Source organism: Aethina tumida, chromosome 1 (genome assembly GCF_024364675.1).
Source record: "Aethina tumida isolate Nest 87 chromosome 1, icAetTumi1.1, whole genome shotgun sequence".
Classification (NCBI taxonomy): domain Eukaryota; kingdom Metazoa; phylum Arthropoda; class Insecta; order Coleoptera; family Nitidulidae; genus Aethina; species Aethina tumida.
Window position 1 is genome coordinate 53,964,318 of NC_065435.1, and position 26,278 is coordinate 53,990,595.

The 26,278-nt window shown below is 29.5% G+C and overlaps 1 protein-coding gene across 1 annotated transcript; it reads left to right on the plus strand.

Annotated features, from left to right (window-relative positions):
* The first annotated feature begins 1,727 nt into the window (after window positions 1-1,727).
* On the plus strand, window positions 1,728-26,258 carry LOC109594826 (E3 ubiquitin-protein ligase AMFR). Its single transcript, XM_020010063.2, has 8 exons — window positions 1,728-2,424; window positions 19,518-19,775; window positions 21,645-21,797; window positions 22,408-22,754; window positions 22,817-22,927; window positions 22,982-23,255; window positions 23,306-23,535; window positions 23,596-26,258. Exons 1-8 carry the CDS (start codon window positions 2,161-2,163, stop codon window positions 23,756-23,758), a joined length of 1,800 nt encoding a protein of 599 aa, XP_019865622.1. The 5' UTR covers window positions 1,728-2,160; the 3' UTR covers window positions 23,759-26,258.
* Window positions 26,259-26,278: the final 20 nt, after the last annotated feature.

Sequence of the window (26,278 nt, forward strand, 5' to 3'; positions counted from 1 at the left end):
TAATGCACACCTTTAATTAATGCAATCAGAATATTTTATATATAATAATTACACCATATTCTTTCTCCCATTATTCATTTTGTACCTAAATCAAAATAATTTATACGTAAATTAAATCTTAAACAAAATAAACACAAATTGTGGCTGATTACAGAAATAGCACACCACTGAAAAATATATATTCCAACAAACTTCGACCAATAAACCCGAACAACTATACATATGGAAACAATGGTCACGAAAGCCTCAACCTTTACATTAATTTATAATAACTTTAAAGAACATTCTTAATATTTTGTTGGATACTCTTTGTTCGTTATAATAACCTGTAAACGGTGAGGCAAAGATTCAGTGAAACATCAGCAATGGTAGTTTGAAATTATTCTTCAATTAATAACCACAGTTCTAAATTTGGTGTTTTAATATATTATATTACATGTCGGTCCACAGGTTTTCAATTGTACTTTGATCCTAACGCTGGGCAATTGAGAATCTTAACAGTTTTATCTTTTAACCAACTTTGAACAACTTTGGATGCACATTTCATATCATTATTGAGCTTAAAAATTCATGTAATTAGTAAATTATCGTTGGCAAATGGTTCCATTACATTCCTCATTATGTCTTTATATACAAAACGATTCAACGGGTCCAAGGAAAGAAATGGGGATATGGGATCCAAACTTTTATTAGATGTATTTTTACCATCTGATCTTGTTCTATTGAACATGGATTCGTCACTTTAAAGTACCTTTCGTCAAAATTCTGGAGCATAATTGATACATTTTTGTGAAAACTTTTAATCTTGTTGGAATATTCTTTTTTGATACTGATGGTTTCTTTTTTGAAATTTATCCTTGCAAATTTTGTTCATTCAGTCGACGTCTGATTATTCTACTAGACACACTGATATTGTGTGACACAATTAATTCATTTTTTAATTACCTAGAGGACAAGAAAGGATGTCGTTTGCTGATTTTTCCAATTTGCCTGTCAATAAAAGGAGTTGTTTTTTATTAGGACGTTTTCTTATTGTATTTTCAATGGAGTGTGTTGTTTCAGATTTGTTAATAAGCATTGTAAACCAGTTTTCAGAAGCATTATAAGGTTTTAGGAATGTCAGCAATATTTAAATGATGTTTCTTGTTAATTATTATTTTCTTCTTCTCTGGAGATCATTGAAACTTTATTCTCACTGGAAGTGAACTTATTTAATAAAATAATATGAATACTACTAAGAATAAATTTTTACTATTAAGAGACTTGTTAAATACATACACAAAACGTACATACGTTGTGGTATTTCTTTGGCCAACCAAATTAGATTAACATATGCTTTTAAAGAAATCTCTTCAAGCAAGAAAAATGTATACAGTAAGAAAAGCGTTTGACCCGTCTGAATTTAGAGAGAGACATCATGCAAGACTGAGACAGTAGAAGTTCGTCTCATAGTGGAAGACTTACTGTCTCTATTGTATACGATATCTCTTTTAGGATTCAGATGGATCAAACTCTTTTCGTACTGTATAATATTGAAATATACTGATAGGACAAAATTTGAATTAATTCCTAAATTGAATTAAATTTTGTGCCATTTCTCTGGCCACCACTGTACGTTAGTTAACACGTGAAAATATTGTAAAACAAAACTGACACGTCCTTATCCGACTGTCGTTTGTTTTCGAGTTTACGGCGATAACAACGTGGTGCCGCGTCTATTAAAATTGGCGCCGGCAACGCGGTCCGCGGATGCGTCACTCTCGCGGATTCCAGGAATCTTGCGCGCCGAAAGGTCTCCCCCCCACCACGACGCCGCCGCTGCAGATTCTTGTATTACCGGCCTGCAAGAGCAAACAAAACAAGGTGCCTGTCAAACAGCTGATCGATATCACTGCACATTTCAATCGGGTCCGTTCATTTCGAGTGGCACGTTCGTTCCGCGGCGTCCGCTGAACACGACACGCGTCCCGCTATCGCGCCAACACCGTAAACGATGTCCGCGAAACCGGCTCGTCTCCCCTAAACGCTGACGGGTGAAACGATCGTCCGGTACGGTGAGTCGGCCCCGCGAAACCGGTGACATATTTTCGCGGAGTGTCAATCAACAAGGAAAACAACAAAAAAAAAAAATAACATCCGAAATTTCGTACACAAACAAATATGCCATCCGCGCTGTTCGAACGATTTCCAATGCCGAACTTGAAAATTTACACGGCCATCAGTGTGGTGGCCCTCTCAGCTTGCGTCTATTACGCCGTGCAGCACATCAAGGACCCGAAAAATTTGATCCAGCCGGAATCCGGCGGCGCATCGGACCAAATGCAATTGAACAGGACGAACGCGACGGGTGAGTCCGGCAGGACCGCCACTCAATTCATCACAGAGGTGTTCTACTTGATGATTAGGGAAAACGTGTGCACTTGGGTGAGTACTATTATTGTTATTATTTTTTTTTCTCTAAGGAAATATTTGCGAATTTTTACTTTTCGCGCTTGTTTCGCCGCCAGTCGAAGGAGTGGCGTATGCGGACCAGCCAAATCGTATTGTCATAGGTTAAGATACGGTCCTGCGGATGCTGATTTGGAACAGGATCTAAGACGTTCGATTTTTTCAACGTGGAATTGGTCCAAATCGATGCTATTCCGCTTTGCTTTTACGTTGTGCTTCTTGAACTTTTAGAATGATCCGTTGATAAAACATTCAGTTGTCTGTTAAATTAATTAACTATACAGTAATCTGAAATAATGAAATATAAATATGTAGAAATTATATTTAATGAAGTAAAAATTATACATATGTGATCTAATGACAAATTTATTTTTTATTTATTGTACATAAAATATATATACAAAGATTCGTTTTCAATTAGTTATATAATTAAAAAAATATGTTTATTTTAGAAAAGACTGAATTCTGATTTATTTATACTATTTTATATTGCTTCTAGTCGGACTGTATGTCTAATTTTAACAATACAATCTTGCACTTTATGTTGCATAATATTTGACATATTTTTCAGTGCTGTAATTAACAAAGTCCAAGGGAAGATTTACTGTTTTAAATAAATTTTAATTTATTATTAACTCAAATTTTCAATGAACATTTTTTAAAATTAAGATAAATGTATTCTACCAGTGGTTTAAAAACTTCATTATTTCATTTATTGATTTAAGAATATTGAAAATTGAATATTTTCAAATTGTGCCTTATTTGTACATGGTTCTTACTAATATTTTTACATATTTAATAGTTTATAATATTTTTTTAGAATCTTAACACTAATCCTTATGGTAATAGTGTTTCAATTTCTAAATAAGGAAAAACAATATAAGTAAAAAGCATAAGTGTATTAAATTAATTGAATATCTATTAATTTAAATTAGTATTCGAATAATCTGCTGTTATATTCGAATATTATAATATATAATATTTCCAATAAAATAAAGAAAATTCCTAGACCTTAATAATAATTACCAATTCCTGTTACATATAAATTTTATATTTATGTTCTCTAACTATTCGATGTTTGTACAACAAATATTTTTCAAATATATGTCAAATTAATATTACTGGTCTTTGAATCTTCTCTTATTTAATTTATTAATCACATTTATTTATAGTTCTGAAAATTGATAATTATTGTATTTTGATAATAATAGCTTTTGTTATTAATGAGAGTGATTATAATTTTAATAAAGGAAATTTATTAATAATATTTTAATAATAATAATTTAATCTTTTCTTTCTTAGACCTTCTTTAACTACCTGTTATATAAGATCTGTTTAAAATGACCAAAAAAATAGAAAAAACAAAAATAAATTTTAATTTATTGTTCACACGAACGTTCAATAAATATTTTTCAAATTTAAGGTAAATGAATTATAATGGTGTTTTGAAACTTTCCTTATTTAATTTATGGTATGGATTTGAATTTATTGAAAATCGAATATTTTCAAATATTCAAATTGTTACTTATTTGTACATGGTTTTAACAAACATTTTAACAAATTTAGTAGTCAAAAGAAGGAACTAAATAAGGAGAAACAATTTAAGTAAAATATATATTGAATTATTTGAATATCTATTAATTTGAATAATCTACATGTGTATATTCGAATATTGCAAAGCTAGCCAAATATATAACATACATTCTAATATGCAGTAAAATTAAGGAAATTCCTAGACTTAATAATAATTATCAATTCGTGTTCAAAATGAATTTTATATTTATTTTTTCAAACTTGTTTATACAGTAAATATTTATGAAATATATGTATGTCAAATGTATATTATTGGTCTTTGCATCCTATGTCAGCTAATTTATTATACAACATTTATTTATAATATATTAAAAATTGGCAATTATTTTATTAATTATCAAATTTTAATAATTGTCAGTTTTTTTAAATAATAGTTGTTTTTGTTATTAATAAGACAGATTATAAATTTAGTAAAGGAAATTTAGTAATTATTTAATTTTTTTTCTTATACATTCTTTAACAACCTAGAATATGTTATCTCCTTAAAATGACCAAAAAAAAAGGTTTGAATACATTTCAAATAACAAATAAAAAAATATATAAATAAAATAAATTTTAATTTATTGCGTTTATACGAACTTTCAGTAAAGAATTTTCAAATTTGAGGTAAATGTATTATAATAGTGTTTTTAAACCTTTTTTATTTAATTTATGGTACAGATTTGAATATACTGAAAATTGAATATTTCAAATTTTGATAATTATTTATCTTTCCAAATTTTTACTTGTTTTTACGTGCTTCTAACAAAAATTTTTACAAATTTAATAATTTATTATAAAATTTTGTAGAACATTGATACTAATTCTAATATTAATACTGTTTCAAATTTTAAAATAATAAATTTAACTATTTTTTTCATATTAAAGTATAGTATACAAATGTTTAATAAATTATTAATAGTATATATTATTAGTATATTAAATTGTTAATCAAAATATTCTAATAATCTGTATGAATATATTCGAATATTCGAACACTAGTTAAAAATATTCCAATAATTCATTTAATTTTCAGTATAAGTAAAAAGAATATCGACAAATAATTTTTAAATATATGCCAAATGGAAGTTTTGGATATATTAAAAACTGGTAATTATCTGGACAAATATCAAATAAGAATATCAAATTTTGATTTGTTTATTTTTTAAAATAATAGTTCTTATACTAGATAATTTTTAATAAAGAGAATTCAATAAATATTTAACTGTTTTTTCTGTTTCATATACCTTCTTTTAAGATCCTTATAAAGTAACCAAAATTATATTTTTATTATTTACTTATTATTTTTAATATATTAAAAATTAAATTTTAAAACCTCATTCTACTATTAAAATAGTTTTTAGTAAAACTATATGATACTTCCTTAATTATTTACAATAATATTACTTTTTGTTTATTTTTAAAAATAATTGTTATTAATTATGTTAATTATAATTTTATGCAAATTTAAGGATTATTTTCTTTTATTTATATATCTTTAACCATGTAAGATATCTTTAAAATAACTAAAATAATAGTTTTGTATATATTAAAAATTGATAATTATTAAATTTTGATAATTATTCTACACTTATTATTAATATCTAATCTAACCTAAAAACTCTGACTCTAATTCAAGCATTAGTACAATTTCAAATTTTAAAATATTATATAATTTATATATATATATATATATATATATATATATATATATATATATATATATATATAAAGTATATTAAAATTTCTGAATATTAATTCAAATGAGGATCAGAATACATAGTCCAATATATTTAAACCACAATGTCAAAATTTCTAGTTCCAACACTGACAATTATCAATTCGTGTTAAATATTATTTATAATCTATTTTTTCAAATTATGTCAATAATCGTACACGGGTAAATTGATGTTAATATTTATTGCTTTTAATCATCATTTTATTAGTTGCTTAAATTATCATTGAACCAAAAAAATAATTATGATATACACGGAATTTCTTGAATATTAACTAGTAAATAAACTTTGCTGCACAAAAGTGTAATCCATTTCACATTGGTTCAATGTACGAGTTTTTTACAGGTCATAAACCCGTTGCTTAAAACTATCTGGTTTTCGTTACTAGGTCGCGTATGGACGAAATTTTTGAAACTAAACGAGTGTATCCGATTTGTATAATAAGGACTTTTTATGTTGAATGAATTAATGTTGTTTTTCGAAGGCGTTACATCCGGGCTAATTAACCGAATAAATTGTCGATCGATCCACGTAGTAAATATTTCTCGCCCTTCAGAATCGTCAGGTGTAACTGACGACTAATGTCCATTTCGCATGTTGATAATAATCACAAATGAAATCATTGAGCCACGCTCAATGAACACGGTTATTGATATAGGGTAGGTAGGAGGATATTTTTAACACATAAATGCATTTAAGTAAGTACGTTACATTGTTAAACTGATAACATTTTGAAACTGATAATCTGTTTGCTTTACATATTTGTTGAAATTGCCCGGCTAACAATAAAGTAAATCCCCAGCACTCCCGAACGAGGACGTAATTAAAGCGAGTGTAAAACGTTGACGTGTATAACTGAATTTAGTCCGTATATTGATTCGTGTCAACGGATAGTTTGAATTGGTTTAGCTTGGATAAAAAAAGGACACGTGGGTACCGTACCGATGTTAACCCCTGGCCTCTCGTCCACTCCGAAAACGAATCATCCCCAAATTGCTCCTTTAATGTTTATTACGGATTATCCGTTGTGTGTGGGTGGGTGGATTTTATTATAAGCCACGCAACATGTAGTTCATAACACGGACACCCGACCGGTTTCAGTTACATCTCGAGTTTCCCCGTTTCCGGAGAACGTAAATCGACTTTCGTTTTGGTTACACGAACCAATCTGCTGGTCTTAATGTTGAAAAAATATTTCAACTTGATTTCTTATTAAATGTGTGCTCCCTTATTATTTACAAAAAACGACGGTTTTGATCTAGGCAACTTACAAAACTTAAGAGTTTTATACTCTATTGTGTAGATAAATGCAACAGCACACTGTAGATCTAAAGTAGAAATGTCCGTTTTTTTAATGTTACACTTTTATGGTTATTAATAACCATCGAAATTCGATTACAATATTCAAAATTAACATTTTAAAACAATGATTTTATATTTTTTTTAATTTTGATAATTATTCACCCATTTTATAAATCTCTATATCAGGGGGCTCTTGAAGGACTATTTGTGGCTCTCGATAAATGTTCCCTTTTCATTTTTGCTATTTAAAAAATTATTATCGTTTCGTATGTATTTCAAAATGTTTTTGAAATTACTGACGACAAATATGAAAGACTAAGTGCAATATTTAAATTCAGTACACATATTTTGAACTTTTATTTATGTTTTCAATAAATATAAATTATGTAAAAAAATGTTTAATACTTTTTTTGCATACCTTATAAATACGTATTGTTTGGAATATATTAAAATTGATAGAATCTTATTTTAAGTATTTATTAGATTTAAATATAAATTAATTTAAACACCACAGATATTAAATAAAATGAATAAAATTCATAAATTATTATATATTATACATTAATTCATCTTAAATCTTCCTTGACGTTAGTATGTCGATTTTTTAGCTAAATTCTTTCTCTTGACCTGAAATTACCTGCATATTTTATTAATCCAATTCTTAGTGACCCCATTATTAAAAATATACAGTAGTAGTCATTATTATGACTCTTTTATTTAATGTAAATAACATTAATGTACTATTGTTGTTTTATACAGTATTATAAAAACTACAGGATATAAATATAGCAACATTAATTTTGAAAAGGATTTTTAACATTAACACTTTTTATAATATCCTTTTAATGATTTTATAATTTTAGCCCATCTCGTCCATTTCTCGAATATACTATATTCCTCCAAGCTTTTTGAATTGCTGTGATGAGTTCGTTTAAATTTACAAAATTTTTATGTCGAATTTAGTAATGAACTTGATCTCCCATATTTTCTGTAGGGTTGTTTAGGTCAGGTAAAACAAAACACCGATTCTTTGGTCCTTTAATAGCCCGTCACAATTTTGGATCAATGTTTGGGATCATTTTCATGTTTATTAAGATCATCATTTTTTCAATATGTGGAAACAAATTGTTGTTTAGAATATCCCTGACTAATAAATGAATACCTACTTCCTGGAAATTTTTTTACGTAATGATTTCGTTAATAATATAGGCGGAAGAATTTCTCTTCAAGGACTGTATCGAGATAATTTAATAACAGCAGGAAATTTTTGAATTCTCATAAATTAAACAATCGCACATATGGATTAAATTAAATTAAAGAATAAAATTAGATTGACCAGTAACAGAAAAAACAATAAACATTATCACTGGCAATTTAAGTAGTACAGCTCATATTTTAATATATTTTAATAAGTTGCTACAATTTATGACCACTACTGTATGTATTAATGATTTTCAATTTACATGAAAACTAGTAAAATCTAAAAGAACGACATTAACGTTGTCATAAGAAAAGCCATAAAAAATAGAATTACCTCATTACATTGATTAACTGATGTGTAGTTAATAATTATGTGCGTGCGTAGCGGATCAAATTGTCGAAATAATGAGGAAATCCTGTTATTGGTCGGTAATATCGAATCTCCTTTTAAAAAATTCAATTGACAGTTCTAAAAATAAACTTGATTTTATCTGTTCCGCTAATTGCCGTTAATGAATAACACTTCCTCTTCCTCTATTGTATTATTTTGATTTGGACGTAATTTAGTAAACAAATAAATGTCTAAGGTATTACGAAAGAACCTTGCCAAATTTGGCGATATAGACAAACCTTGAATAGTGTTGTTCGTTCCTGTTAGTTTTTAATAAATTCCATTAAACCTGGTTATAATTAGACAAATTCAGTCATCCATCTAATGTTGGGAGTGACAATGAAAGAACTTGATTAATTGTATAGTATTTTTTATTGAATTGACGTAATTGCCCGGAGCGTTTTCATATTTTTGTTGTGGAATTAAGTTTCCGTTAATTTCCATTACTGTGCCTGAACCTGAACGTTCACTTAGGGAAGTTACAGTATTCAACCACTTTCGCCTGTTAAATAAGTGGCCATAAATTAATTTTGATAAGGAAGCGATAAAACTAAAAGAAGTTTCTTACAATTACTAATATTGTTGTAGTAAACCCAAAAATTTTAATTTTAAACGGAAATTGTTCATAAATTTTAATAAACGTTCTAGAAAAATTATACACATGTTTTCCCTACAAACATTTGTTACAAAATATACAACTTGATCGATAAATACGTAATTCAATTCTTAGGCACCTATTCATTTAACGATCTAGAAGTGGTTTATGGGGCTCAAAAATTGTGCGCAAACCAACTAACACCGAAGATTGATTCAATTTAAGGATATTAATTTGAAATTTAGAATAGGCGAAGGCTGATCAACAATCTAAAACTTGAAATGTAAGGAAACTGGTGGGTTGTCCGCAAATTAAATTAGCATTTCGCATTGATTTTTATTAAAAATTAAAACATTTGTTAATATTATTAATTACGTCGCATCGGATTATTAATAAGTTACTATTTATAATCGGACCTTCGTTTGCTACGGTTGTTTGTTACCAACATTGTTCGCGTAAATATTTATGATCTCGACACGTTTTTGGCACCTTTTTGAAATACATAAATTTATATTTACATCGAACGTATGTGCCACGAATTACAGTAACAGCAACCCGTCGTACCTGACCTAGTATAATAATGTGTTAAAAATTAATTTGTATTTTGTACGTTCAAAGAGTGGATTCCGCATGTGTGGTACGAGTTTGGATGTGTTGCAATGCGTTGTGTCGAAACGTACGTTAATTTCGTAAGGTGTCGATCGTTTCAAATAAGTGTTTTAAGTTCACGACCAAGGAGATTTCGCATCTCTTAAATTTACATATAACAAACAGAGCAAATTAATTGTTTGAATGCACTGTTATACGTTTGTCATGTTTTTAAAAAGCAAGTTGCTTAATAACTGCCCCGTATAAACGTCCAATTAACACTGGTTTGTAGATTTTGAGACTTTCATACATATTGGTACGTAAAAGTGGTACTTTTATTATCCAATTATTATTATTATTATTATTATTATTATTATGTAAACTGTTAAAATAATATTAATTTACCATTGTTGTTTTATATATAACAGTATTATAAAAAAGTTCTAATTTAACATTAGAACATTGTACAATATCCTTTTAGTTTTATAATTTTGGCCCATTTTACGAATATATAATAAGTCTAAATTATTTCAAGCTTCTTGAATTGCTGTGATGAGTTCATTTAAATTTGTAAAATTTGTATGCCGGCTTTCTTTGGTTATAAACGTGGTCCCCCATCTTCTCTAAGGGGCTGAAGTCTAGAGATTGGAACGGGCAACACAAAACACCGATGCTTTGGTCTTTTAATCAATCCAGAACAATTTTTGATTTGTTTAGGATCGTTTTCATGTTGAAACACATTTATTAAAAGCATCAGTTCTTTAATTTATAGAAAGAAAATGTTGTTTAATATATCTCTGTACACCAATAAGCCTACGTTATAAGGATCGAATCATTTCCATAGCATAATTGAATCGCCACCATGTCCCAATGTGGGTAGAACCAACGTTTTTTGTAGTTTTGTCCAATGTAGGATGTCTGACATAAGCAGAACCATCTTTTTTATTTTATACTCATCATTAGAAATTACTCGTCCCCACCGTTCTGAGGTCCAGTGAATATGATCCTGAGCAAATCAAAATTCACATTTTTAGTAGAAACCAGGGTTTTTCTTGTAGGTCTGTGGTCTCGCAGGCATTGAACTAATTTCAACAAGTCCCATTGCCTCCAGGTTGGCTTTAATTTCAGTTGACTATAAAAATGGATTGTTTTTTGATATTCGAATTATTCAGTTATTTATTTTCTTTCAAGTTTTTCGTATCTACCACTTCCCCAGTTTACCTAACGGCAGTAACTGAAAAAACATTAGAGCTGCAAGCGTGCCATATAATAGCAATGACCATCTATTTGACAAATATATCTATCCATTTTATATAATTATAGCAATAAATAGATTTTAACCATACAAATACATTAGATGGACCCCCCTGTATTTAAAAGAAACAAAACCATTTCTAGTATCAAATAATAACTTGTGTTTTTAAATACATTTTATTTTAACTAACTATTTAGTCAACTATTTAATTGACCAAAAGCAGTGTGTGTGTTGTATTTGGTAAATTTCCTTGAATATTTGTAAATCATAAAAAGCAAATGAATTTATTTATGTTAATTGAATAATTTGATAAATTTAATGGGCTTTAGTAATAAAAAATGGACCATGATAAACACTGTACCCCAGAAACATCAGAACAAATTAAAAAATTAATTTCCGTTAGAATGTTCTGCTAAGATGATTAGAAATGTCATGATATGAAATGCATCAAAATATTAATTGTATTATTTAGTTTTGTTATCTAATTTTTCAATATTTATATATTCATTTTATGTTCATAGTCTGTTATACAGTTAAAAATTTACTAAAATGTATTCTCATGATATTTATAGTATTTATATAAATTTGTTAGTGAACAATTACAATTTATTGAAAGTAAAGTAAAGGTTTCTTTATTCAAACAAATAGCACTGCTATTATTTTGCACGCAGCTGTATATATATTAGGTTGAACCAAAAAAATCGGCTAGTTTTTTTAACTAAATTGCGTCCATTGGTTAAAAATGCTCTCCAAAAATGAACTTAATTTCGTATAGTGAAATGGAACTTTTTTCTTTTTTATTGATATATTTAATGATATTTCTCAAATAAAAAATTTTCTGTACGATTAAGTAATGACGAGATACAGATTTTGCCATATGGAACTGAAGAAATGGAATGAATTTTACCATAGAAAGTTACATTTCCATGGATTTTTTAGTCTAAACAGGTTTATATCACTGTAAATTGGAGTACTTCGTTTCTAATGATCTTAGCCATTGTTTCAAAATGACTAACAAATGAACTGTTAAGTGAATACACCTATTTCCTGAAAATTGTTTACGTAATGATTTCGTTAAGATAATATAGGCGGAAGAATTCCTATTCAAGGACTCTAGGTGTATCGAGATAATTCAATAACACCGGAAAATTTTTGAATTCATATATTCCGATAAATGTTTCATTATACAAACACCTTTAAAGCAACCGCACATGTGGCACACAAAGTAATTATCCATATGAAAGAACTGAGAAATGTTGTAAAGATAAAATTGAATGTGGCTTCTGCGGAAGAACGTCAGTTCAAGGTTTCAATCTGTTCCGCTATATTAAATAGTAATTTACTAAAAAAACATCAATCCGAACGTTATTAACGATAGCAGACCATCAAAATCCAATCTTGTTGTCCGTTTTGTTGCCGTGCCCATTTTCAAATAAATACTGTCGCGGAAATTGTGTTTTTCCAGTTCCCTGGCATTTTTCTGAAATTAAGCTCTGCCTTCCTTTGATCTGTGATAAAGGATGTAATGAAAACTTCACGACCTTAACCGTGACACTGAACCTTCATATAACCTACATAATAGCCAAACTAAGGCACGGTGTATCTCATCGAATTCTTAGATCTAGAAATCGAACTTATCAATACGCATCATAAAGAATCAATTTTGTGTCACACATCACTGGGAAATCCTGGTGAATCGTTAAAGTTATTTTTATGTAAATTAATGTGCTAATTATTAAGTAGTGCAAATGTGCTATTAATAACATTAATTCAATCAGCAGAACGATGAGCATAATTTTACCATTAACTAATTGTAAGGCCATACCCGCCTGATGTTAATAAAACGTTTAAGGAAATGGTTCTGTTCTGTTGCACTGATTAAGATTTTTTTGGGGGTAGCTTAATTAATATTGCAGATATATAATGATTGATTTCAAAATTTGCCATCAAGGATGAAGAATTATACATTGGCCCTCATTATTGAAATAGTAGTCTTGAAACGTTTTACCTCATTGTCAGGCGTGCACATAATCACAGAGTATTATTATTTATTCTGTGACATAATTAAATGTCTGCTTTAATCAGCAGTAATTTATATCCGCGTAATAAATTTTAATCTAAAAGAAGAAACAGAACAGCCATACATTAGCTCAACATTATTGATTTAGTAAACCTGATAAAGTTTTTATGTTATTGAATATTGATACTTTTATTATTCTCGGTATCAATACATTTGCCTATTGAAAATTGGGTATTCCCTTTCATTCCATACAATTGTGGTTATGATAACTTACGTAACGTAATATCATAGACTAATAATACATCCTTCATTCTATGGTAACATTGAAAAAACCTTTGATATATTAAGCTGGATAGTATTACATGATGCATTCGTTATTTATTGTCGGTATTTCCAATATATAATTAAAGATATGCAGTTCCATAATTGGAATAATTTATACGCTATGTAACTGAAAATGGCTACCTTATTATTTCAACTCGCGATAAATAGAACATGTTGCAGCAACATATATTTTAATTATAGGTAAATCCACGATATGATTCAATGTTAATTATTTGTTCTGATAGAAATATCATGTTCAATACAGTTAAACATAAAATTAATGTATAGAGAAAAATTATAATCAGCAAATTAAATTGTATACTTAAACTTATTTGTTTATGTTTCTTAAAAATAAATAATAACAATGATGCAACAAGAAATGGCAAGGAATCTAAAAAAGTACCTGGTATGTAGAAACTTCGAAGCAAATCAGTAAGAGATTGTTACAGCAATAACTAAGGTCACTTGTGTAGCAAATTAAGGTGTCTATTTAAATATGTAATTTACATACAGAGGTGGTCATTATTCAAGCAACTCTTATTTAAATAAAGTTAACTGTTAAAATAATATTGATTTACTACTTTTGTTTTATACTATAATATAAAAACTACTATAAAATTTAACTTTTTTTTCTTGTGTTGGACATAAATATAGTAACTTTTATTTTTAAAGGATATTTTAAGTCTTTGTTATGTAACATTAGCACTTTGTATAATATCCTTTTGTTTTATAATTTTAAGTCACCTCCGTGGCATATACTCGACTATTTTCCGAATATTTGACAAGTCCATCTTCCTTCAAGCTTCTTGAATTACTTGAGTTAATTTAAATTTTTAAAATTTTCGTCGCAAAATTTTGAGATTGGTACGGGCAAGTTAAAACAGCAATGATCTTTTAAACAATCTGTTACAATTTTGGATTTGTTTGGGATTGATTTCATGTTGAAACACATTTATTAAGGGCATCATTTATTCAATATATGGAGCAAATTGTTGTTTAATATGTCCCTGTACATGAATCAGTCTAAGGGGGGGTCTACGTCAGAAGAACTGGAGCATCCACATTGCATAATGGATCGCCATCATGTTTCACTGTGGGTATAACAAACTTTTTGTGTAATTTTGTCCTACACTGTTCTGTGGCCTAAGTAAGTTAAAATTAGACTCATCTTTTTAGTAGAAACCAGAGTTTTTCTGGTGTCAAACGAGCCCCCATCAACTAACCATCTACTCACAATTATTGAACTAATTTCAGCTAACCCCATTTCCTCCAGCTTGGCTGTAATTTTAGTTGACTATAAGATTGGATTGTGTTTTAACATTCGAATTATCCAATTATTGATTTTTTTAACTCAGTCAAAATTTTTCGTAGCTACCACTTGGTCGGTTTCTCTAATTTTTATTTATTTTTACAGGAAACGATCGACTCTTTGGCTGTAAACTCAGCCTTCTTGTTTATCTCGGTCTTCGTACCGCAGAATTATAATTTTTTTATAGTTTCACTTCGACTAATGATTAAATAATAATAACAGTAATAAAAAATAAAACAATAAAGTACTGGCATTCAATTTAAGTACAGATCATATTTTTAATATATTTTAATAAATATGCTGTAATTATGGCCACTACTGTATATAATGATAGAGTAGCAGTAAAAAATGGAAATATGTCCAAAAAATAATACTTCAGATGCAAAATTTGTTAAAATTGTAATGTTCAAGTAAATATTGTTTTTTTTTTATTGAATCATTATAAAGTTATATAGTAGTTGGATGGACAAAATTATTGAATTGCAAAAAGTTTAAGCTAAGTTAAATTAAATAAAAAATAATATCCTAAAGTAATTATTTATACTTTCATTTTAAACAAATCCATAAATAATATTTTGTATAGGACTCTCAACGAGGTATTACATTACTATTACTGTTAATGTTATAGCGTTTATAGCTAATTGTCTAGACATAACTATTTATACATTTGTTATAAATAAATTTATAATACAATATTAATGCATTAAAAAAGTCAAAAGTGTGCAAAGAAATTTTTTATTGAAAATTGAAATTAAACTTTAATTTTAAGGTGGAATTTGAACTCCAAGCATGATATTATAATTTAAAATTAATGAACTGCAAACATTTATAAGGTTTTACCAGATCTGTTAATTAATTGTCTAATTAATATTACTTCCATTATAAATAGATTCATATAATTATGTTCAAACAACAATAAATGAAAAAACAATCGAAAAAAACATACTTAGATGCAATTACTTAATAAACAAAACATTAATCTGTTATTAGTTGTTCAGGTAGACTTCAGAGTTACTAAAATTTATAAGCTTCGTAATACAATTATTAATTTTGAAATTCTCATCAAGGATAATATAGAAATTGCATTATACAATTGTCAGGTGTACACAATACCCTAACTTTTTGATTTGTTTAAATATATATTTATGGGATAATTATCTTCTATTACGTGGCTTAGTAAAAAATTATTCAATAATCTTCTTTTAATTATTATATAGATTTTTTGCATGCAAAATTGAAATCTTATAAACCTAGGTTCGTTAGAATGACATCCGGTTCGTATAAATATGGAAAAATTTAATATTTAAAGATTATAATGATTGATAAATGAAATAAAACCATAAATCTAACCCAGAACTTGTGTTCGATCAAATATTGATTAGTAGAATGAATATTTTTGTTTTATTAATATTTCAATTGCATTTTAATAATATAAATAATATAATTATTATAAATTTTTAAGTAGACAAAATTTTCCATTACTTCAGATTATTGGTAAAATTTGAGTAAATATTATGTAGAAAAAGTTCCTTTACAAATAACATATTAATTGAAAACAATCGATCTTTTTATTTTTAATGGTTTCAAATTCAGTTGACGTTAATAATTAATTTATTTAGGCAAGCAAACGTTTAAATTTCGAATCCAAATAATAATAGCCATAAGGAAAGTTCCATTTACATTCGTGCGAGTCCCTATCGAATAATCGAACGGTCGGGAAACATGGATGCGACAATGCCCCGAATTCCATGCCCGACCACCTTTACGGACAATACCGGGTGGGAGTTGTGCCACAAACGAACGAACTGCGACGTGAAATCCTGGAGGCGTCTGGCCAAGGAACCAGACGCGATTTATTTAATATACGAACAAGAGGCGAATAAACATTAAATTTGGCACGGGCACATCAAAAATATAACGAACGAATCTGGGGCATGTAATTTGAAAAATTGCCAATTACATTCGGCCGTCCGTTTCGATGTTTACCCAAGGTAATCGTGTTTTCTAAACCGTGCCTACCAGAAAATCGCCAATTGAACGGATGTACGTTAATTATTATGCCGCTGCCAATTAGCGCACTGTAAATAAATAATTATCAGTTCCTACACACGCTCATTTTTGTAACATTTCCTACTGCCGCTGTAATTGTTACCGTGTGGATTCAGGAAGTGGACACATGTGTTTTTGTTGAAATAATTCGAATGAACGCGTAAATTTTATTCTCATGTTTATTCTAAGCCTCGTATTTATTTAGTATTTTATATAATCTATAATACAGGATTATTGATTATATTTTATTTATCATTTAATCTATTTTACAAAATAAAAAATAAAACTTTTGTTGTGCATGCTATACAGTAGTGGTCAAACCAACTGTTTAAAATGATTTTAGTGATAATTCTTTTATTTAATGTTAAACTGTTACAATGATATTAATTTACATTTGTTGTTTTATACAGTATTATAAAAACTAATATATTTCTATTCTATAAAATGTGACATATATTTTTCTTATTCGAGTCGGACATAAATATAGCAACTTTAATTTTGAATGTTTAAAAATGTGCTGTCACTTTGTGCAATATTGTTTTACAATTTTGACCTATCTCCGTGGCATCATTTTACGAATATTTGTTTATATTCCTTCAAGCTTTTTGAATTGTTATAATGAGTTCATTTAAATCATTCATTTTTGGTTAGAAATGTGATCCCCCATGTTTTCTATAGGAGTAATATTTGGACATTGAAACTAGCAAGACAAAACATCGATGCTTTGGCCTTTTCGCCAGTCCGTCTCAATTTGAGTTTGAGATGGTTTTTATATTGAAAAGATTTTCATTTCTTCATTACATGGAAACAAATTGTTGTTTAATATACCCTTCGCCAAAATTCTGGAGAATAATTGACAATTTTATGAAAACTTTTAATTCATTTTTTATTTACCAAGAGAACAAGAAAGAATGTTGTTTACTGATTTTTCTAATTTGTCTTTCAATAAAAGGAGCTGTTTTTTTTTATTAGGACATTTTCTTGTTGTATTTTCAATTGAGTAGGTTGTTTCATATTTGTTAGTAACATTGTAAACCATTTTTCAGAAGCCTCTTAAGTTTTTAGCAATATCAGCAATATTTGGACCTTAGCTGTTCATGTTAATTATTATTTCATTCTTCCCACTGAAAGTGGTATTATTCGATAAAATAATATAAATCCTACCCTGAATAAATTCTTAGTGTTATGAGTAAAATGCTTTGTAACAGAATTCCAAATAATATTAATAGCTTCAAACAGTTCATCTGAATTTTGAAATTTGCCTGAGTGAACTCATTTAAAAATTTATCATATCCCATAGAATTTCTATGGGTTTAGATGGGGACTTTGGGCTGGCCACTTCATAAGATTTACATTATTGGAAGCAATAAAATCTTTTACAACTTTGGCTGTATGCTTCGGATGATTATCGAGCTGGAAACTTCTAAGTGCTCCCGTCTTGAGAAACACCCCCAAATATGAATATTTAGTCTTAAGATCTTCGACAGTTTTATTCGAGTCACTTTTGAAAGTGCTGGTGCAGTTCCTCTGGTGTTAGAAGCTCGAATTATACTTGACACAATACTTCGATTTTTAATTGAAAATTAAAATTTGTTTAGGTCCTGATCTCTACTTGGAAACAATAAGATTTTTAAGATTACTCAACGAAGCTCGTCCTGAAGGCATCTAACTTTACTTAGTATTAACTAACCACCATAGCATAAACTAACTAAAATTGAATGATTTATAACGGTGTTGCTTTACTTTTAACTGTTGAGTAAATAAAAAAATTCATAAAAACATTATAAAAAGATTATATTTAAATTCAAGTGCGATATCAATCAAGTTATATGTTTGCATATGTTTTTATTAAAAATGTTTATTGCTTTACTTTTGACTGGTACTGTATGTTCAAGAGCTCAAAATGTTCAAAGGCTATTTTAATAAATTAAATAATAGGAAATTACCTCGCTATGTAATGAAATTCGATCAGAAAAATGTCTCTTTTAACATAGTGGTGTTACATAAACAGAATTTCCTTTCGTAGACTGCACCGACCGCGAGTTCAAGTCATCAACCAAGGTTTCACGAATGGTACTTGTCGATTCGAGACTGGTTTTCGTTTTTTCCTCAGTGGGTCAGGGTCCACTCACGTGCAGATTTTATCCTCTTCAATTTCTTTATGCATTTTTTTGTGCAGATTATTTAGCACCATGATAAAAGCTGACATCAAAATTAAATGTTAAATGAACCAAGTAGCTGAAACTTTATAAGCTCTATAAATAGGTATATTTTGCCTCTGAGGTAATTTTTATCAATGCAATAATATTAATGGCATTATTTTTATTCCATGATTTATTTCATTTTTACTTTTAGAACTTAAATGAAACATTAATCCTTTATAAAATATCATATTTATTCCTTGTCTTATCACAACTGAATTTTATCAATATCGCATTTTCGTTTTATGAGTAATATGTTATTATAGTTAAACCAACACTCCTATCATCCTTGTACACATTTAAATTAGTCACAAAACAATAAAAATGCATGTGAGACTACAATTACCGTAACTAGCTCACGTCCTTCTCTTGGCGACATTTTGTAATCAACCCATGAGAAGAATCGTCAAATTACGCTGGAAAAAAACGATAAAACTATTGTACAACCACCCACCTATTTTTAAAATTATTTTGTAACCAAACTGAATTTTAGCTTTATTTATTAATGGGCCTCTTAATTTTTTCAGACGATGATTAACATGGCATTCTGCTGGCTGATACTGGTCGGTAGGGCCGTTCAAAAACTGGTATTTGGCGAACTGAGGGTGTCCGAACAGCAACATCTTAAAGACAAATTTTGGAACTTCATCTTCTACAAGTTCATCTTCGTTTTCGGCGTCATCAATGTGCAGTACATCGACGAGGTGCTTTTGTGGTGCTCCTGGTTCGCTGTTCTTGGATTTTTACATTTGTTATCGCAACTTTGCACCGATCGATTTGAATATGTAAGTAGATTAGTGTTAATTGACAGCCTTGCGAATTCAATTAATGTGGAATTTTTAAAAATATTCTTACATTTCAGCAATTGCCGTGCAATTGAAATTATTGCGTGCGTGATTTATCGCATGTAGGACATGTTTAATTGAATTCGTGCATTTACCAATAGAGAACATATGGTCGCATCGTAAATGAATAAACGGCTGCAATTAACTCGTAACACATAGTTAATAATTAAAATGTCACTTAATTTCGTGTACCGTTTAGCATAAACTTCACAAAATTGACGAATATGGAAAAATATTTACTGTGGTGGCCATAATTATAGCAACTTATTGAAATATATTAAAATATAAGCTGTACTACTTAACTTGGTATATACCATATACCAGTACCTATAATGTTTATTGTTTTTCCTGTTATTGTTGTGTTTAGTATCCAACTGGTCAATCTAATTTTATTCTTAAATAAATTGCGTACTTTTTTATTTTTCAATGGACAAAATTTTTACTTTATAGTTTTTCAGTGTTCTCTATGAATTTAAATCGATTATTTAGTTGCGGTGTTTTGCTTATTATAATTATTTAATCATTGGACAAAGTGAAACTGTAAGAAAAATTATAATTCAGCGTTACCAACACCGAAAGCTAAAAATTTACTGTTAATTAAATCATTTCCCATATTACTAAGAAATTTAGAGAAACCGTCCTTTATGGTAACTACGAAAAATGTTGGAGTTCGAAAATCTTACAAAATTCAAATGTCAAAAATCCAAGTGTGGGATTGAAATTAGTTCAAGGACTGTGAATGGAGGCTCGTTTGACCCCAGAGAAAGACTTGTTTCTACTAAAAAAATGAAAGTCCAATTTTAACTTACTTAAGCCACAGAACAATGTAGTTTTATAAGTTTAATTTAAAAAAAAAATGGCAATTCTGCTTATGTTAAACATTCTACAAGGACAAAATTACACAAAAAAATTGTTATACCCATAGTGAAACATGCGGCTCATTATGCAATGTGGATGCTCCAGTTCTTCTGACGTAGACCCCTTAGACTGATTCATGTACAGTGATAAAATAAACAACAATTTGCTCTATATATTGAAAGAATGATGCACTTAATAAATGTGAAACTTAAACTCCAAAATTGTGACGGATTGGTTAAACGACCAAAGCATAGATGATTTGCCTTGTTCGTCCAAATCTTCAGACATCAACCCTACAAAAACATAGGGGATCACGTTTATAACCAAATTCGACACAAAAATTTTACAAATTTAAATGAACTAATTACAGCAATTCATCTTCTAGAAACTTAAAGGAATATATATTTGTCATATATTCGGGAAATGGTCTATGTTATTAATTATGAAATAAATACAATATTATACAAAGTGTTAATGTTAAAGTAAATAATACAGATTTAATCATTAAAAATGCCTTTCAAAATTAAAGTTGCTATATTTATGTCCAGCTCAATTCAGAAAAATATATATAAAACTGGATATAGGGTAAATATATTTTACCATTTTCAAACAATACTATAATAATGACCCCTACTGTAGGTACTGTTGCCCATTTAATATGGAAACACCCTTGGTAACTTTTTTATTTTTATTTTGCTTGTTAGTCAATAAAGAGTTCTATGTGTAACATAAAATTTTCGAGCTGAATAACGTATTTATTATTTCTATAAAGTTCATAATAATTTTTTCCCAATTATTTACTCTGCAAAAAAATCCAATAAAAACATCAGTGGGGTGAAACAGAAAACATTTTTTATTATTTTAGCCATTACTCATTAAAACCAACTTGATATAGTATAATGTGCACCGTAATCGAGAAATGTGGTACTAAAACTGACTTTTATATTTTAGCTCTCATTTTCACCAACGACTCCAATATGGAATCACGTAAAATTGATGTGTTTATTGGCAGGCATATTCATGCTGTCATGTTTCATGCTTTTGGTCGCCGTCTTCGTTGGATTCTTCGGGGGAATTCACACGTTCGCATTTATGTCTGCAGAGGTAATAGAGAAAAGTCTATAACGTATTATTGAGTTCCTATTTCAACAAATGTATTCTGTCAATGTTTAAAAGTACGTCTATAATTTTTATAAGTAATTCGTAACTTTTTTTGTTCCCCATTGTTCACGAATTTCAAAATACGTTAGTGTTTCTTGGTCTGTAAATTATTGTACAGTGTTTGGTGCGTTGTTGTCTGTTATGTAGTCGATATATCCGTTTATTTGCGTGACAACCCTCCCTACTGTAGTAGTAAAAACGACAGAGAAATTATGCATTGATTTTAAAAATGCTTTACACAAAAGTATTATGCAGTAATATTACTAAAACATGCAACGACCTGTAGGTGAACGAATTATAAGTATTAAGGCTAGGCTTATATGATTTTATTATAGCGTCGTAAAAATAGCCAAACTCTATTAATTCTAGAATTCATAATAATATGTAATTAGTTCTAAGAATTAATTTAGTTCTGATTTAAACTGCAACACCTAATAAATATTTTCTCAGTCATTTGACCTTCTCATGAAGTTATGCAGGTTGATGTAATTATTTCATAATAAAATTATTGTTTGTTGATCACTGACAAGAAATCTATTTTTCCACACGAAAGGTAATACATTTGGGAGTCCGCACCCTCCATACCATCATCCGCTACGGCCTGCATCTATATGATTTGAGACAAGAGGGTGCATCACCTCCGCCTGCCACCGCCTCGGAAGAAAACAAGGTATGGGAGCGTCGAGGCTCCGTGGCCTATTACACAGAAATCGGATTCGAACTGACCGCATTGATTATCGATCTGCTTCATCACATCCACATGCTTTTCTGGAGCAACATATTCTTGTCGATGGCCAGTTTGGTAATATGTATGCAGATGCGCTATCTGTTTTATGAAATTCAAAGGAAGTATAAGAAGCATAGGAACTATTTATGGGTGAGGAATCACCTTGAACAAAAGTAAGTGTATATCCGCTTCGGTGGTATTTTTCGCGGACTTGATGTAAGCTATATTTTTGCAGCTATCCTATGGCGACGACTGAAGAATTAGAGGAGAATTCGGACAACTGTGCTATATGCTGGGAGAAGATGGACTCTGCAAGAAAATTGCCTTGTACCCATCTGTTCCATAAGTATGTAACAAAATTTTAAAACAGTCCCGAAAATCAACTTAACTATCATTTTAGCACTTGCTTATTGTCGTGGCTGGAGCAAGACACGTCCTGTCCAACTTGTCGTACCGCCTTAAATATCCAGAGCAGGACGACTCGCCGCGACCCCGTCGAACTACAACAGGAACAAGAAAGGCCAGCTCGTCGTCAACTGAGTTTCTTCCACTTTGATGGTTCCCGCTATGTATCGTGGTTTCCCAGTTTCTCTGTCGAGATTAACCACGCAAACTTGCAACGCCAGGAACCGGCACCTGCTACCACCTCCCAACTCGATGCCATGGCCCGACAAGTATGGTTTGACCCCCTTACTCTTTCGTTTTGATTGTCATTGTTTTACAGGTGCAAACGTTATTCCCACATTTACCGCTATCCATCATCATTGACGATTTAAGAGTGACCAGATCGGTGGAATTGACTGTTGAAAATGTATTGGACGGCAGACTGGTTGCCCCAACTTTATTTAGGGAATTGGAACCTTATAACGGACAGAGTTATTCGATTTTGCAAAACGATCAACCCGGTTCAAGCAGAGACTGGGAGGATTTAACCACCAATGAAAATATCGAAACGTAAGTGCACAAGAAATATACACTACATTGACGGTTTAAAATTTACATTAATTAATTTAGTGAGGACCCGGCAAATTTAGGTAGCCGCTTTTCGAAATCATCCAGCGAACGGGAGAAAATTTTGCAGCGACGTAAGGAGAAACTGATTCACTTGGCGAGAAAACGTTACATCGAGAGGCAGCGGGCTGCCGCTCACATGGTACACTCGCAGAACGCGAGCTGAACTGTCGCCCAGCTGAGGTCGCCAGTTTCACACACATACATATACACCTCATTCACACCTAGTACTCGATTAATTATTATGGAAATTGTTCAATAAACAAGTGTACTGTATCGAGGAAGATTGGATGGAACTGGATAATTAACTTATTTGTTTGGTCTTGGTCTTGTTTAACGAAATATTGATTCCAATTGTCTTGATATTGGGAGACTGTGGTTGCCTCAGTGGAACGGTAAGGATTTTATGTGACATATGCGATTCCATCCTCTCATCCACACTGTGTTTTAACAAATAGTTTATAATAAATGTTTAGATCCTTTACTGAAAAGCGAATGAAATAGTTTACAATATACTTATAATATTTATGTTTAATATATTGACTGTTTTCTATTTTCTTTTGTATATAAGTTTCGAGTTGTTATTTATTTGTTTAGCAAAGTATGACTATGAAGAAAAGAGAAGAATATTTTGATATGAAATTTGTACGCTTAAAAAGCTCAATATGACAAAAAATATCACGATATATTTTTTACTAGATGGATCGTGGAAACGTGCTTTGTGTACAGATATATATAAATAAAGGCAGAATGTGTAGTTTTAAAATTGTAACTACTTAAACCAATATGTAAAATACGAGTTGTTTGTTAAACCATCTTTCAAATATTGGAAATTTATTATAATTTAAGTGGTTTTCGTAAACAATTCGTAAAGTACATGCAATTTTATCTTTGTAGTTATATTATTAAATGTACTAAACTGTACAGTTGGAGATTTAATAATCAATCAAAATTTGTGCCACTAATAACTTACCATAAAGATAATCTCTCGCTTATGCGTGAGATAAATCTTTATAAGCAGATATGTGTCTTGTTTATTAATTGGTTCAATGTTAATGTTTATTTAATTTTACACATAGTTAATAATTTATAGAGGACCAGTGGGTTATATTTTTACAACCTACCTTTTACTCAGTATTTAGTATTTTCCTGTTCCTTATAAATTTACAACTTTGAAAGGTACCTTGTACTTACATATATAAAAAAACATAATATTTGAATCAATTTAATTAAAACACACCTGACAAAAATTACTTATTTATATTGTTTTATGCATTTAACATTAATAAATGGCGAATAAACTTTGTACTTTTATTAAGGAAACTTGATTTTATATTTTTGTCATGCATATTCTATTTTGTGATATTTTTAGGTAGATAATGCTTGATTTACTCGTCATATGCAATGCATCTTATACATCTTTTACATAAGACTGAGTATTTAGTGATGTGCAACTGGAATCTTTAAAATGCTTACTAACCACAATTCTAATTATTAATATATCTTAAAATATTTCTCGAAAAGATAACTCTTACAAACAAAGCTATTTGTAATTATATAACTTTTTCATCTTTTCAAAATTACAACGAATTAGCTTACGGTATGTTTTTGTGAATTCCAGGAGCATATGACTATGTGAAGTGTGATAATATTAATTTCTTTTCCGTCGAGAAAGAACGCTTTCGAACTTCAAACGGCTATTCTATAATGGTTTCATGTTACTTTTAAAGTGTTGGCTTCAATTAAACTTAATTTGTCTGTGGTCAACTGAACTTTTCGTCACCGAAACTTGATGTTTATGCCAAAAGCAATATTGCTTCTTCAGTTAACTAGAAATATACATAGGGAGGTTGTATTAAAAGTTCAGTTTATTTTACCGTATGTTACAATGGCAGAAAAAATATTTCTTAACTTGATGTATAATATCAGTATACATTAATATAAATAAAACTTATGTGTAAATTGGACTTAAATACAGTCAAAAGTAAAGACACTGTGATTGAATCATAATTGTAGATATCTATTGTGTAAGATTGTGATTCAACTTTTAAATAAATGGTGTCTTCTAGTTTTAACTGAGAATAATTAACCTGCCCAACAAGTATGTGAAATAAAGAAAATGCTCACTTTACAATTGTTCCCTGATTGTAGTGTCGGCAATCGTGTTAAACACGGTAATGCAACTTTCAAACGATTTTGTCTTAAAGTTTAAATAATCCATATTGACAAGGTACTAAATTGCAATGATTCAGATGTTTACTCCATGATAGTAAATTTAAAGTAATTGTTATAGATTGATGAAAACTTGTACATTATTTAACAAGTCACTTATGAAAAAAATTAAGATCTAAAATAAAATAACTATAAGTCTTTCGTGAGATCAGTTAAAACGTATTTTGTCTATATGCGAGGCAGTGACAATAAGATAAGATCGAGTCAAGTAGTGTAAAATTGTTTAGGTATATTTCGATATAGGAAATATGTAATTGCCATGCAAACTAATATATTGTGTGCCAGGTATTTAAGGCCAAATTTGTTTGAGTTAGATACTTATATCACCCGCCCCTCCCTTTTGACTTACCGTACTTATGTGTCTGTCCTTCAACCAATAGTATTATTACTATTATGCTTAATATTGCTGTATCAATAAATTTATTGAAATGTAATCCTGTGTTTAAATAATACC